At 41.5% G+C, this 14,298-nt stretch overlaps 1 protein-coding gene across 1 annotated transcript in view; it reads left to right on the forward strand.

The window, feature by feature from the left end:
- The window catches only part of plxna4 (plexin A4), a 206,490-nt gene that overhangs the window by 114,717 nt on the left and 77,475 nt on the right, over nucleotides 1-14,298 (forward strand). The window contains exon 4 of the mRNA XM_061030073.1: nucleotides 3,230-3,358. Coding sequence (XP_060886056.1) covers nucleotides 3,230-3,358 — 129 coding nt within the window. The remainder of the gene's footprint in view (nucleotides 1-3,229; nucleotides 3,359-14,298) is intronic.

Here is a 14,298-nt window from a genome sequence, read left to right on the forward strand (position 1 = left end):
GGAGGAAGCTGAGAGAAGGTACTCCTGCGGTTTTCACACCGGAATGGCTTCCCTGTCTGAATGACACCTTCTGCAAGCTGTTAGCCCCATGGAGCGAGGGAGATAGTCACTTTGGGCACATTAGTTTTCATTGACAGATTCAGAGCAGAAATGCCATCTGCACATGAGGCTGATTTTATTTTTGTCTATGCCATTTTACAAATGTATCTAAGTTTGCAGTTTTTCTGGTAAAGCAACACTGCTATCCTTCGCTGTTAATCATAAAAGGTACAAATAGCCTTAGAAACACCTCACAGTTATATGTTACTGTGTGTGTTTTTGTAACAGTGAAAATCACAGAGAAATTAGACTTTAATTATAATTTACTGCAGAAGCCACTGACATATTTCTTTCTTCAGTGCTGTAGTTATCATTTACAACCACTAGGGGGATACAGTGTGTGGCCTGGGTGGCTTCTTTATGGAGGACAAGGATTTTATCTGTATGATCTGGTGCCACACACACACACACACACACACACACACAAATTCTGACACACACACACACACACACATATAGCTATCAAAGAAATGTTTCTATACACATTTTGCAGGGGGTGAGGATGTGTGCTCTGCTCTGTGTGTCAAAAGCACCAGTAACTCTCCCCGGAGTATCTGCCATTACCATATGAGTAGCTCCAGCCAGGCAGCCTGTGTGCGTTCGTGTGTGTGTTTGGTGTTTGTAAGCGTGTGAAAAGGAAAGAGAGAGTGAGATGCCAATGTTTCTATCTATGCAAGTGCTTGTTTGAACACACTTGTTTGTATGTGTGCTTTTTTGTGTGGGCCCAGTGCATGTCTCACCTTCCCACTCTGAGACCAAATGAAGTCTGTCTGCCTGTGAATGTCTATTGTGTAGTGCTAATGTGATAGCAGAGATTAGCATTGTAATCCATTTAGCATAGAGCAGCTAATCCACTTTATTACTGTTGAAAAGGAATCAGATAATATTGGCTAGCACCAGTGTAGCTGCCTTAATGATTTTAGGCTGATGAAAAAATCACTTAAGGATATATAAATAATCGCCCTCCCTGACAATGAATGTGGGATTAGACATTTCAAATTAAATAACATAATAATTTTAGCCTGATCTTATTAATAAGAATATTGTGATACTGGTTGTGCTTTTTATTTAAAGACGTGTTTTTGTAGTATAAAAATGATGGGCAGTGCACGGTGTTTTAATTAACTTCATTTTAGAGTATTATACAACTGTGGACAAATCTTTTGTAGTACTATTTCTTTAAAGCACAGAGGGGTTATCAAGGGGCTGGAATCTACTGCAACAGTTGTTTTAAAACCTACAGGGGAAAACTACATAGAATTATCTGTATGTGCTAATTTTATTATACAAATAAATTCACTGGTCTTTTTGTTTCATTTCTCCCTGATGTCTTTCCCTCCAGTCCCAGTGCGACCAAACCAGCCAGTGTTGCGGACAGGCTATGCACTCCCTGGTGGCTCGTTTGTTTTTGTTAGTGGTCACATTGAGGGATAATACAGGAGCTTCCCCTCGAAGCCCCTCTGCTCCCTGGTGACTGTGGATCTGTCCCAACACAATAAAACTCTATATTCAGCCTCTGCCCTTTAACTCTGCTCTGCAATTGGCTTCTCTATTAAACAATGTGTGTAATGTGAGACACACATATCTTCCCAATACATGCACATGCTCTCTCATATTGTGTATGTCAAATTAACACAACCGATCGGGCAGATTAGATAACCCCACCTGCTGAATCTGGCCCTGGCTCGCGTGGAAGCTTCTTTCTTCCTGCCTCCCCTCTCTTCTTTCTCTCTCTCTCCCATTCGCCTTCTGTTCTTTTCTTTGCAACTGACCCCAGTGCATACAATGGCTCCTAGTGAAAGTGTGTGAGGCTTTGATACACAGACCTCAAGGTCCTTTGAGATCAGGATCACTACACAAGCCAAGCAGGAGGCATAGCCGGAGAGGAAGAATAGATGGGAAACAAAGAAGAGTAGGGTGAAATCAGGGTGAAGGATGGTGCCTGTTTAGAGAAATGTCATGTTGTGAAACTGGATATGATTGGACACAGCAGGACTAGGACAGCACATTAACGTTACCTTGTGTACTAAGGTTTCTTTCTGTACATACACAGGAGTTGATTGTCAGAGAAAAGACAAAGAAAAGTTCCACTTGTAATAGTTAACTGTTGGCTGTTTGTTGGCTCCTGTTGTAATGCAGAACAAACCTGACACATCTGATTCCCACCTGTTGGTCAATCAGATAGCCAACACTCACATGTTTTCCAATGAGTCCACAATAGTTTCTTCCCGTCCCTTAAAAAGAGAGGAAACACCTACCTACTGAGGAACAATTTAGGCCTCCTGACCCCAGAGAGCCTGTAGCCTAAGGCAGGGCAGCAGAGAGGTTTTTATAATGATATGCTGACAGTACGTGTTGTCATCGGCGTATTAGAATTAATCGTAGAGTGACTCACCTGTCTGCTCGACCATCTGCTTCCTGTCCAATTATCTTCCATTTTGAGCACAAAGAACTACCAGGAGCCATCACAACTTTAACAAGACTTGCTTCACACTTGTCTGCAAGCCCACACAGGACTGTGTGTGTGTGTGTGTGTGTGTGTGTGTGTGTCTGTGTCTGTGTGTGTGTGTGCGTGTGTGTGCGTGCACTGAAAGTTGCTTGGTTAGGGATATGTCAAGACTGCCTGTTACTAGGAAATTACAGCCAGAGGACCAGATTTAGAAAGGATCATTTAGAACACACACTCTGCCTATGAGCGTGTATCTCGGTGTAAGCAGATGTTCAGGTACCACCCTGAACACTTCCATCACACCACCAGGTGTGTGTGGGGCCAATTCCATGCACTTTCTGCTGAGTAAACACACCTAGAGGCCTGCAGACCACACCTCTCACCCAGATGTCTAATTACTGTAATCACTTCTGAATGGCTACAAGTGTGATAGAGAAAGATGAGCTGCTTCAGATTTAGCATAGAGAGCATGATGCATGAGAAAACCACCAGACAGTATGTCGTTCATGGGCAATTTCTTCTAAAATGATGTTCAAAAGTTTATTTTTCAAACTTTTCTACACTTTTTGATGCTGTTGTTGTTTCAGTACATAAGAGGAAAAGCTGAGCGATATAGTGATTCGAAATACTGATACATTTCTGAATTTCTTTATTCTTAACTTGCTTCTGTTTTTATTCTAGATCCGGGTTGACGGCTCCTCTCGGGCTCTGCAATATGAAACAGTGCAGGCAGTAGAGAATGGACCAATCCTCAGAGACATGGCCTTTTCTTCTGACAACCACTACCTCTATGTCATGTCTGAATCCCAGGTAAGACACATCCACACACAGACACACACATCAAGCCCCCACCCTAGCTTGCTGACTGGATATCATAACCACTGGCATTTATCAATTTGTTATGTCAGAGAATAACCTTTGGTGTAGCATAGAGGATTTCATTACAGCCTGGCTGGAGGAGAGAAAAGGATTAGATGGACTGTTGGATGCTCTGACCATGTTCTTTTTACAGAAACACACAGTCAGCGCAGAGCTGGAGTGAATAAATGTGTTGAACTACAGACAGAGAGGAGAGTGGTTTCAGTCCACTTCTTTGTGGTGTGTGTTTGTCTGTGCACAAACACCCCCCCCCCCCCCCCCCCCCTCCCACACACACACACACACACACACACACACTCACAATCTCTCATAGTACCTTTGATGACATGGAATAGCAGCACTCTATGTAATGGACACAGACACAGGGAGACTGGGAACACCTCTATCAGAGGCAGAACCTTGCTAAAATAGCACCATAGCAAGTCCCAACACACATGCTGTGCACACACACCACTCACTTTCTCAGGTAGTCTCTTTCTCTTTATCATACATAAAAAGACACACAGCCACAAAAATGAAGAATGAAAACATGTACAGTAGGAATTTACGTTTTAAAAAAGGGATCATGGTCTATTTTTTGAGGAAAGAACAGGTAAATTAGCTGTGGTTAATCTCACATTTTTTTTCTTCATTTAGAATCATTTATTGTTTGTTGATAATGTTGGTAAAAAGCTCTGAAGTTAAGATAATATGCATATCATTTCCACTCCCCCGCCTCTTTATCTCTTGCCACCCGTAATCACAGAAGGCCACTGCTGTTTTGTTGGCAGCGATAGCCTAGTTACCCCTGTATATTGTCTGCGGCTTCCAGAGGATTATAGACCTCTCTGGCACCATGAAAGTGTCAGCATTTGCTAATGTGTTGTGCAATTTGTTTGTGTATGTGTGTGTGTAAATGTGTGCAGATTTGAAGTGCCGGGATTATCCAGATAACACTTTAAATATCACACAGGCAGAGAGTTGAAGGTGCCCTTTCAAATGCGGCTCTTGTTGCCTCTTCTGAGGTCTCAGGCAGTCCATCTGCACAGAGTGGGGGGAAGGAAGAGACACAAGTTGGAAGAAATGAGGACGTTTAGGATGCTATTTAGTTATTGCATCGAATTATGTAAGATTATTCTGTGTACCACTACGGAAATGTGAGGAATTTGGTTTCTATTTGGATTACAGTGCGTGTAATTGCACTTTCAGAGGATATTACAGAGTAACAAATTAATTGTTAGGAAAACTTAATTTCCATTTCCTCCCATGACGTTGGATTCCTTTTTGTCTCAGGATTATCTCCCAACATTGTGTTACATATTTAGCACTTTTTAATTAGCATTCCATTTAGCTTATATTAAAAAAAAGTACATTTTGTTAGCTAATAGTGGTCCCGTGTGTGTTTATGTGTATGTTTTGGGCCTTCGTAGTAATTAGTCTATTAGCCTAGTTAGACGCCTGACCTCCACTAACTGTTTAGGAAAAACATCTGGGAATTACCATACACACAAATATGGAGAGCAATTAGTGAACACAACACAAACACACACTCGTTTACTGCTGAAGGGTTTGTAGAACAAAACAAGAGTGAATTAATAAAACGCAAACAATTCGGCTTTATTCTACCTAATCCATTTAAACCCATTAAAATGTAATTACTTTGATAAAGACTTATGTATGTCTCATTCAGTAAATAACTTTTGGTTTCTTAGACTCAGTAGTGTTTAAGATGCTAACTTTGATTCTGTGATGGCAGAAAACTGATGGTTTGTTACTGCTAGTGCCTGCCATAATTCATGGTTACTAAACAACACTGTTTCTGTGTCTGTAGCCTCCAAAGTGGAGGAGCACAAATAGCTTCATCTGAAATGAAAAGAACATGCTTCAATAATGTTTTGGCAGAACAGGTAACACACATGAGTGGAGCCAAACGCTGTCAAACTGTCTGAGCAGGTCGATAGCGCAAGGCTACCTGCTGTTTCTGGGGCCTGGGACCAAGACCCTCAGAGAAGGTGTGATAAATGGAACCTGGGAGAAATACAGAAAAAGGAAACCCATGATAGAATGACAGGAGAGGAGCGGGAGGAGGGGGGGGGCTCCCCACAACAGGAGGCTGAAAACAGAGCTGGTCAATACAACTCCTTTCCTGCTGGGCTCAGCCTTGAAACCTGGTGCTTCAGATTGGTGATGCCAGGCCTGGAGAGAGACCAGGAGAGACAAGTACCTCTGGATCCTGACTGCTCTGAGAGTCCAGCTGGAGCATGAGGGAGAGAGGGGGAGGAGAGGGACAGAGACAGGAGATAAGTGATTTCGGATCACAACAAAACAAGTCGATAAATAAACTAAATTTTGTTTAGTTAAGGTGAACTCCTGTTATCCTTAAAGATTAATACATTGTTGACCAAAAACAGACATGACTTCAATAGTTTTCTGGTAGCTCTTTTAAGCTGAATTCATGTAAGTGGTAACTAAACACACAGCACTGCCACAAATACTAGATCCCCGACCCCTCATCGGTGTTTTCCTCACCTTAAAGGGATTCCTCCACGATAACAACTCGCTCACTGTACATTAATCCACTTATTACAGGGCCTCTTACTTAATGAATCAACAATTGGACACAAAATCAGTACAATCCTTCCAAAACCAATATTTAGTTAGATTCTACAGTTAGAGCTGGGTCCATGGAAACTGTTCATTCTGTAACCGTCTTAAAAACATTGAAGTAAACTAGCTTTTATTACTCACATGACACTTCACATATCTACTGATGCTGAAGTGAGACAAGGTGAACAGGTCAACATGAAACGCCGTAGCACCTGATAGTCCAAACTTCTGTCACGTGTTTACTACATGTGCCATCTTTATTTTTTAGATTTCTCTGTCCTAGCCTGTAGCTGTTGTGTCATGTAAACCTCTTTTCTCCCCTGTTATTATTTTCCCTTCCCTTTCCCCACAGTAAACAGGCCGACATCAAATTAGCCAGACACATTTTCTGTCGATTGATATGATTACAGTAAGTCCTCCAGAGTCCCTAGCAACTTCCTGCTCTTCATAGTAACGGTTTATTCAACCCTCTGCTATCATGGGATTACAAACCGCTGGCGTATCTAAAAACACCAAGTAATAACAGAATATTGAATCAAAGAATTTGCCATAATTCCCCTTTTGTCTCCTGTCTTCTTGTCTACTTCCGAAGAAATGTGTTGTCATTTCTGTGTTAAAGGGGAAGTTAAAGCTTAAAGAAGGGACTACAGAAACCATGAGGACAACATAATAACTGATAAGTCTCTATGGTTTGCTAATATTTATTATCCCAGCTGTTGAAAGGGAAGACAACCACCGACAACACACCTTGTATTCACTGCAATCATTGCTCCCTATTAGACAGTGATTAAAATAAATATACATGATTACAGGAGCTTTGTAATGATTTCCCAGCTAAGTACTACAAATAAGTGTATGTAATCATCAACTTATAGTTTAAACTTAAGTATTATTACCTTAAATTAAAAGAAAAGTGGATTAATATAGGTCTATTACCTGAAAAATGCTTACCTGAACAAGGTATAATGCTTCCCTCTAATGTTGTGTTACTGCCACAACAATCCACTATGATCAGCCATGAATAAATTAACACATGGCCACATTTTTGGAACACCTTAATAGAGAGCTGCAGCTTGTGGGAGGGGCCTCATGCTGAGAATCACACTTTACGCTGCTTGTCTATGTCACATTATACACTCATTAGAGAAGAAAGCAAGCCAAATACTGACTCACATAGCCATGCAGCACTGTGTACTGCATAAACGCTCTCCACAACCCAGTCATTGTATTTTTCTCATCCTGCATTCAATTTCTCTTCCTTGCAATCTTTTCTTGTCCTTTTTTTCATCCACCCTGTGACTGTGTCCTCTTTGTTAGGTTTGTTTTTCTTTCAGGATTATGGATTTTTGCTCCTCCAACCTCCATTCATTTCTAAAGGGATTTGTAAAGGGAATGAGGATTCAGCCTTTTGTGTTCCCTGCTCCTCTCTCTTCATCTCCTTTCTTTCCATCTATATTCCATTTCTAACCCTCTCTCACACGATCCATTGTCATTTCAACTCCATTCCATCCCCCATCCTCCATTCCTCATATTTTACCACCATTCTTTGGTACCAGAGTAATCTGTCATCCATACCCTCTCATTAATCCAGTGATTGGCTGTCCTCTAATTGGATCTCTCTCCCCCCCACACACATATACACACACAAGTCATCTTGTTAGTGGGTTAATAGATGTTCTGGTATAAAAAGGACAGTCAGATTATAGAATGGGCTGTGATTATGGATGTTGGGGTTGGTGTTTGAGTGACAGTGGAAGGTCAATCCCACTGTTAATGTGAGCTTGTGCTGTACTTCACTCCCATGTTACTATCCTGTTAACACTGGTTCATCTGTCAGCCACAATGAGGACATCTGTGCAGAATGAATGAGGTGGTGTCTGTGGAGTTCAGGGAATCATTTCACTAGTACAGAGGTTTTTTTTCAAAGGTTGTTCCAAACCATTTGTTGAAAAAAATACCTCTTTGAAGCGATCAACAAGAGACAACGGTACAATTAGATCTACAGCCCTTTTACATTCCAAATGAGCAAACACAACACAGTATGTTGAGTCACACAGTACGTTGAGTCGTAGTTCAGTCTGTTGGGACTTGGGGCTTGGAACCAGAGGGTCATCGATTCAGTACGGACCAAAGTATGGAAATTGGTCTGGTTGCTGGAGAGGTGGCCCGAGGTGCCCATTGGCAAGACACCATAACTCCAACATCTCTTCATTATCACATTTATGCATGTGTGTGTTTCAAGCGTGTAAACCTGAATTTTCCCTGTACAATTCATTAAATATAGGAAAGAAAGATAATAACTGATTTATTTACTTGTGTTTAAAAGAAATACATTTGAACACTATTAAACAGATAAAAAGTAAAATGCCTCAATAGTAATGATGGCATGAAGCAGTTTCTGTAAAAAAAAAGTAGACTCAGAACAGCCCACAACAATTAATAACGTTACTGCTTCTATAAAGTAAATCAACAATGCCACACCTTTTAGTTTCAACAGTGTAAAGGCAATGTAAGCGTCTTCTGTTTGGACCCCTTCATGACTAATTATTTTCAATGAACAGGATTTTGAAAGCGGAGCACATTGCTCAGCAGTTGGCTGTTCAGACTTGCTTTGGGTTCCAGGGCTTTTGGGAGCAGTTCAAGCAGTTTTTGTTGTGTCTTTGTCAATCAACCCACCCTCCAATGTTCCCATTGCCATACAATTTCCCTCCAGCAACCACACTAAGCCTGCCAGCACCTGTTTAGTCAGTCAATGGCTGAGTCTTATTGCTTTTTTCGCTACATGGTTTTCTTGATAATTTATTTCCAACATAAATCAAGGTTTTTACATTCAGCATCTAAACTGTTGCTGGAAAGTGTTAGGACTCCCACACTCATGGTGCTAAATATTTCATGCTCAGTGTAGCAAATGCAGATCTGTAAGTGTAAATTATTGAAAATGTGTACTATACTGGGGTGAGATCGTTCAAAGTCAAACCCTTTTTTTCTCTGTTTTGAAGCCCCGAGGGAAATCCGACAAGCCAATTTGTGGAAGTATCGCGTCTTCGCATCTCATCAAAGACGTATAATACCAGAATCCTTTAATTCCCATCAGCGGGAAACTTTCAACCACATCCCTTTCTGTGTGGCTTCCTCAACCCCTCTAAGTTATGAAGGTGTTTGGATGTGCATGTTATGTTGTGTCCCAGTTTAGCTGCAGGCTGCTGTGGTCTAACAAGGAAAAGGGAATAGAGCTGATGTGTTGCAGCCATGGTTGCCTGACACACTTCTGAAACACGTCAACGAAGTGGGGCAAACAAGGTTTGAGTGAACTCTTGTCTCGCTCAGAGTTTCTTTTGAAGTTCTACCTTTGTCTTCACTCTCTCTTTCCCTCCTGCTGTGCCTCAGTACATTTATGAATCCTAATACTTCTCTCTTTTTCCATCCTGGATGGCGGTGAATTTGCTAGATAATTGTTTTCTATTACAGACGGACAGATGATAAAGTTTGTCATGTTGATGTTCTTGTGGGTCATGTTCAGCATTTTTGTCTATGTCTTGCCTTGTGGAGACTATTGTGCTCTTTCTTATTTCAATTCAGGCCTTATTGTTACCCAGGCTATGCCACAGGGCAAGATGATTCTGCCAGTGCAGAATTAGCCACTGTGTGTTTGTGTGTGTGTGTGTGGCACACTAATATAATTCTAGAAGCTGCCAATGAAATAAATGGTTTTACAGGCTAAATGCAAATATTGTTAGTGCACCCAAGGGTCAGCCGTCACACCCAACACCTTAAATGTACTCTACCATGACATCCATCATGTCTTCAGCATGCTGCCTGTACTGATGACTGACAGTATAATGGGACGCTTCAGCTTTTGGTTACTTATTTAGTAAGCACAGACATACCAAAGATGACAAATTGAACACATATAGCGTAGTATAACTTGGGCTGGATATTCTAATCTGTAAACTTTTAAAAGTAAACTGCCTCGAGATTATTTAACTGTTGTTTTTCTGTGCATGGGGACCTTCCCCTCTTTGGAATGGAAAGATAAGTGGAAATGATTGATTGTATCCAAGTCATTTATCATGGGCTGACAATTCTGACAGCGCAATGGATGGCTTTCTCATGTGACCTCTGAAAACGTCAAATGAAAACAATATTGCACTTGCAGCCATCGGCCCGCTCTGTTAACTGAGTTTATGATATAACACCGTCAGTTGAGGGGTTGACGGATGGAGTGACGCTTCAGCTGTGACGAGGCAGTGACTCGTTGATGTGTCCCTCGCTTCATTTGACTCCCACGTCAATCTGTCCTCAATCCAGAAAGACAGGAAAGAAGTGACACAGGAGGAGGGGAGATGAGTGATTGAAGGAATAGATGACATAATAAATTATTTGGTGATGGACCAGACATTATAAGATAAAGTCTAGAAGACATGGATTGTTTTAACACTTGTCAGAAATATACACCTGCAATGCCAGAAAGAGGGAGTGTGTATGCTTTATGTTACCCAGGTTGACTGTTTCCATTTCTAAGACATGCTGTTGTGATAGCAGCAGGTCTGGATTCATTATCCCTATCCATTGTCTTAAATGAATATTGATTTCATAATGATTCTTGCTGAATTGCCTGCAGTCATCGGCATGGAGGATATTTAATAAAGACCACTACTGTTTTATATAGCAATTTATCGTTGACATATGCCCACAACATCAAACTTACAATGTGCTGTTAAAAGTCACCGCAAAACAGAACATTACACACATTTAACCAGATTATTTCTTATTAATTCCTGCTTCCCAGCCAGTAGGAATGATGCGCTGCCGGCATTGTGCCAAACTAATGAACAAACTCACACCAGGGAAGGAGAAAAAGACGAAGCTAGCCTGGGGAGAAGAAGAGAAAAGATAAGAGAAGTTCAGCGTGCCCTACAGGCTGTGAGACAGGATTGGCCTATCGCTGTAATTTTCCTCCCTCTGTTCATTTGGAGTGCTAGAGTTTGGCTGCAGGTGGAATCCCTGTTTAATTACAAACGGAGGGGGCAAGGAAAAGAGTGGGATAAAGAGAAGAACAGAGGCAAGGCAGAAGAATTAGTTAATAATAAAAGTCTCTGCAGATTTATTAAATGATCACTTTCCCACTGCAGGTTGACTCAAAAGCCTCTGGAATTATGCAAGTAGGAGGGGAGACAGAGAGAAAAGAGGGAGAGAGGAAAGAAAAACAAAGTTAAGCTGTATCTTCTCTTCAGTGTAGAGATGAAGATCCTGAAGTGGAAATACTTTTAAAGGCAAGGACTCTTTCTCTCCCACTGATGTCAGTCCTTCACAGATACAATAGAACAAAACGCTTACTGTATACATCTTCTATATATAACTTGATGCCATTGTGTGATTGCGGTAAATGATCAAGAACATCTTCCTCTCTCCCCCCACACATAAAGGCTTCAAGTACGTCTGTGATCTTTGCCTTTTTTTTAAAGAACGATTATATTCAACAGCTTCCTTCTCTCCCCATTGTGAGAGGAGGGAGAGTGCAGGGCATAATGGCTGTCATTTGCTCACCTGAAACAGGAGGGAATTATAAATACCGTGCTCCCAATCTTTTGTATTTATCCCCGCTGATATGATACCGCAGCCATAGTGAGGAGACAGTGAGCCGTAATGGTTGCCCCTCTAGCAAAGCCCACAGAGAAGATTGCATGAAATGAATGTGATATCGAGATGAGAGAGACAAGGGGTGCATTGGGTCGTTCACGCCACCAAATCCCTCAATTTTTATTTTTTTTTTATAAAAGAGGGGACAAAAGTGTTGCGTGCTTGAGTGTGTGTGTGAGCCTGATAGAGAATGAAGGGTCTGGAGAGTTGATGAATGTATGATCTTGCACACCTCAGAGCGTCTGAGTGACAGAGAAAGACAGACAGACAGAGGGGAGAATGAATGATATCAGGATCCGTGCTCTGGAACAGAGGATCCATATTGGCAGCCATCACTTCTGCCGGGCTCTGAATGTGGTGTGTGTTTGTCTTTGTATAAGAATGTGTGTTTTATCTGTCGAGAAAAACCATTTCCTCCAGATGCAGGCGTCTGAGGCCTCGATAGGCATCAAGAGGTCCCTTCCATTCCACAAAGTCTAAATCCGTGTGTGTTTTTGTATCTATGTGTACATGTGGGTGGTGTGTGTGTTGCCATATCTGCCACCGATGAAGTGTTAAATTATAAAGCGTTCAGATATGGAGGCATTGTTTGCTACAGTTCTGTCTGGGTGCTTAGCTTTTATGGCAGATCACGAGGTGACAAACCACTCGATGCGGTGACATGGCCACGTAGATTACATAAACACACAGGAACACTGGGAAATTGTGGTTTCATACACTCTCATGATAAGGCTTTGGCAGCTGAAATCCTTCCATAGGATAACACAATGGCCTTTCTCTAAAACGGCTAAAAGGTTATTTAGCCGACTGAGGAAGAGGTGGATCTTATGAGGAGAAGAAAGCCAGATGAAGAGTAACATCAGAAACATGTGATCATACGCACACACACACACACACACACACACACACACACACACACACACACACACACACACACACACACACACACACACACACACACACACACACATGTTCCACTATCTCTGTGATTCTGTCTCAAACTCATTCCCTTATCTGCCTGAGCAAATGCTCTTCTACAAAGTTGATAGGGCAAAACATGCCAGCTGATTTCTTTTTCCCCAATGTGCACACACACATCCTCTTAACACACCAAGATGAACATTTGTTAGTTTTAATCTGTAAAACCATGCAGGATTCCTTTTGACTTTGACAGGGAGATAAACCCTCTCTGAATGAATTCAGCTGTGTGTGAATTCTGTGTGTTTCCACACACACAGTTTGCTATTTATAGTATTTGGGGGGAAAAAAACACAGAAGAGACATACATGTGGAAAGCAGGAGAGAGAATGATGTAGTGCCAGTGTGTCAGTTTCTCACTTCAGTGACACTATGTGCGTCTTTGTGGTTCCCGTTCATCTGTGTGCACACATGTTGAAATATGACTTGTGGGTAAAACTGCAGCACCGACTCGGTATGTTTTTGTTTGAGAGAGAGAAGCTGTCAGGCAGAGATGCTCGGTGTGATAGTCTTTGCTTCTGACAGAGAGAACCGCCGTCAGTGCCAGGCTGTGCTTTAGAGATACCACTGCACATAGGCGTTTCTGATCTCTTGTTACATTTAGCCTTGCCCTACATTAGATGGTTTAATTATGGTCCTTTTCTTACTGGGATGACGTGTACAATTGCATTACTTATAAAAAGAGAGCACAATCCAAAATAGTTTCATCCTCTGTAACTATAGTGGAGGTTGGACACTGAAGCTTTGAGGTAAATTGTAAAATATCTTGGATTTTAATAGACCCCATCATAGCAATCAAAGTGTCCTTAAGCAAAGAACAAGCTTCAAGCGTATCTTCCTTAGCAAGCTTAACTTCCTATTCCATCTGTCTGATAATCTTTTTTTTCTTACTAATGTTATTTTTTACCTGTTCTGTCCTATTCAAAGAAAAGGAGCAGTAGATCCTGATGTATAATAATGTAGCAGAAAACGGCCAAAAAATGTGTTTACCTTATCTTGAGTCTCATATTAAGACTGAACTTCAGTTAGTGTGTGACCACTCATTATTACCCAAAATCCGTCCCACACTGATGATGTCGTCTCTCGTTCCCATCTGTCAGCGTTGAGTCGTCTGAGTGACAGTGGTCATCAACCAATGACGGCTCATTAATCAAAAGTGGCAGCGACACCTATTACTGCACCATGCTGTTTCCATGGTGACAGGAGGAGGGGATGGCTGAGGTCTATCTCAGCTCTGCCCCTTTGCACTCGGTCAGTCGAGGCCGGTGCCAATCAGTGCCAGTTAGTGCCAGTTTGAATTGGCAGGGCTATGTATCATGTTAGATGGACGGCTCTCCCAAGTGGCAAAGTTTTCCATATGGAGCCAGTGGGAGAAGATGGAAGCTGTCAAATAGTTACATTTTAATGAAAATAAGTGTGGATACAAAAAACTTTATTTATCATTTTACATAATGTATTTTTATTTTATTTTGTTGTTTTTGTTTAATTTTGCTCCCAGTAGTGAGATATCCTTTTATTAATCCCTCGACGGGAATTTAAATTTTTCAATTTTACACTCTGTTGTTGAGACATGCTACACAAACACATGCACATCATATGATACCTGGGGAGATGTCAGAGTGAGGGGCTGCACATGAATAAAGCCACAGCAGTTGGGGGTTTGGTGC

This window comes from Labrus mixtus, chromosome 22 (assembly GCF_963584025.1).
Source record: "Labrus mixtus chromosome 22, fLabMix1.1, whole genome shotgun sequence".
In the NCBI taxonomy this organism is placed as follows: domain Eukaryota; kingdom Metazoa; phylum Chordata; class Actinopteri; order Labriformes; family Labridae; genus Labrus; species Labrus mixtus.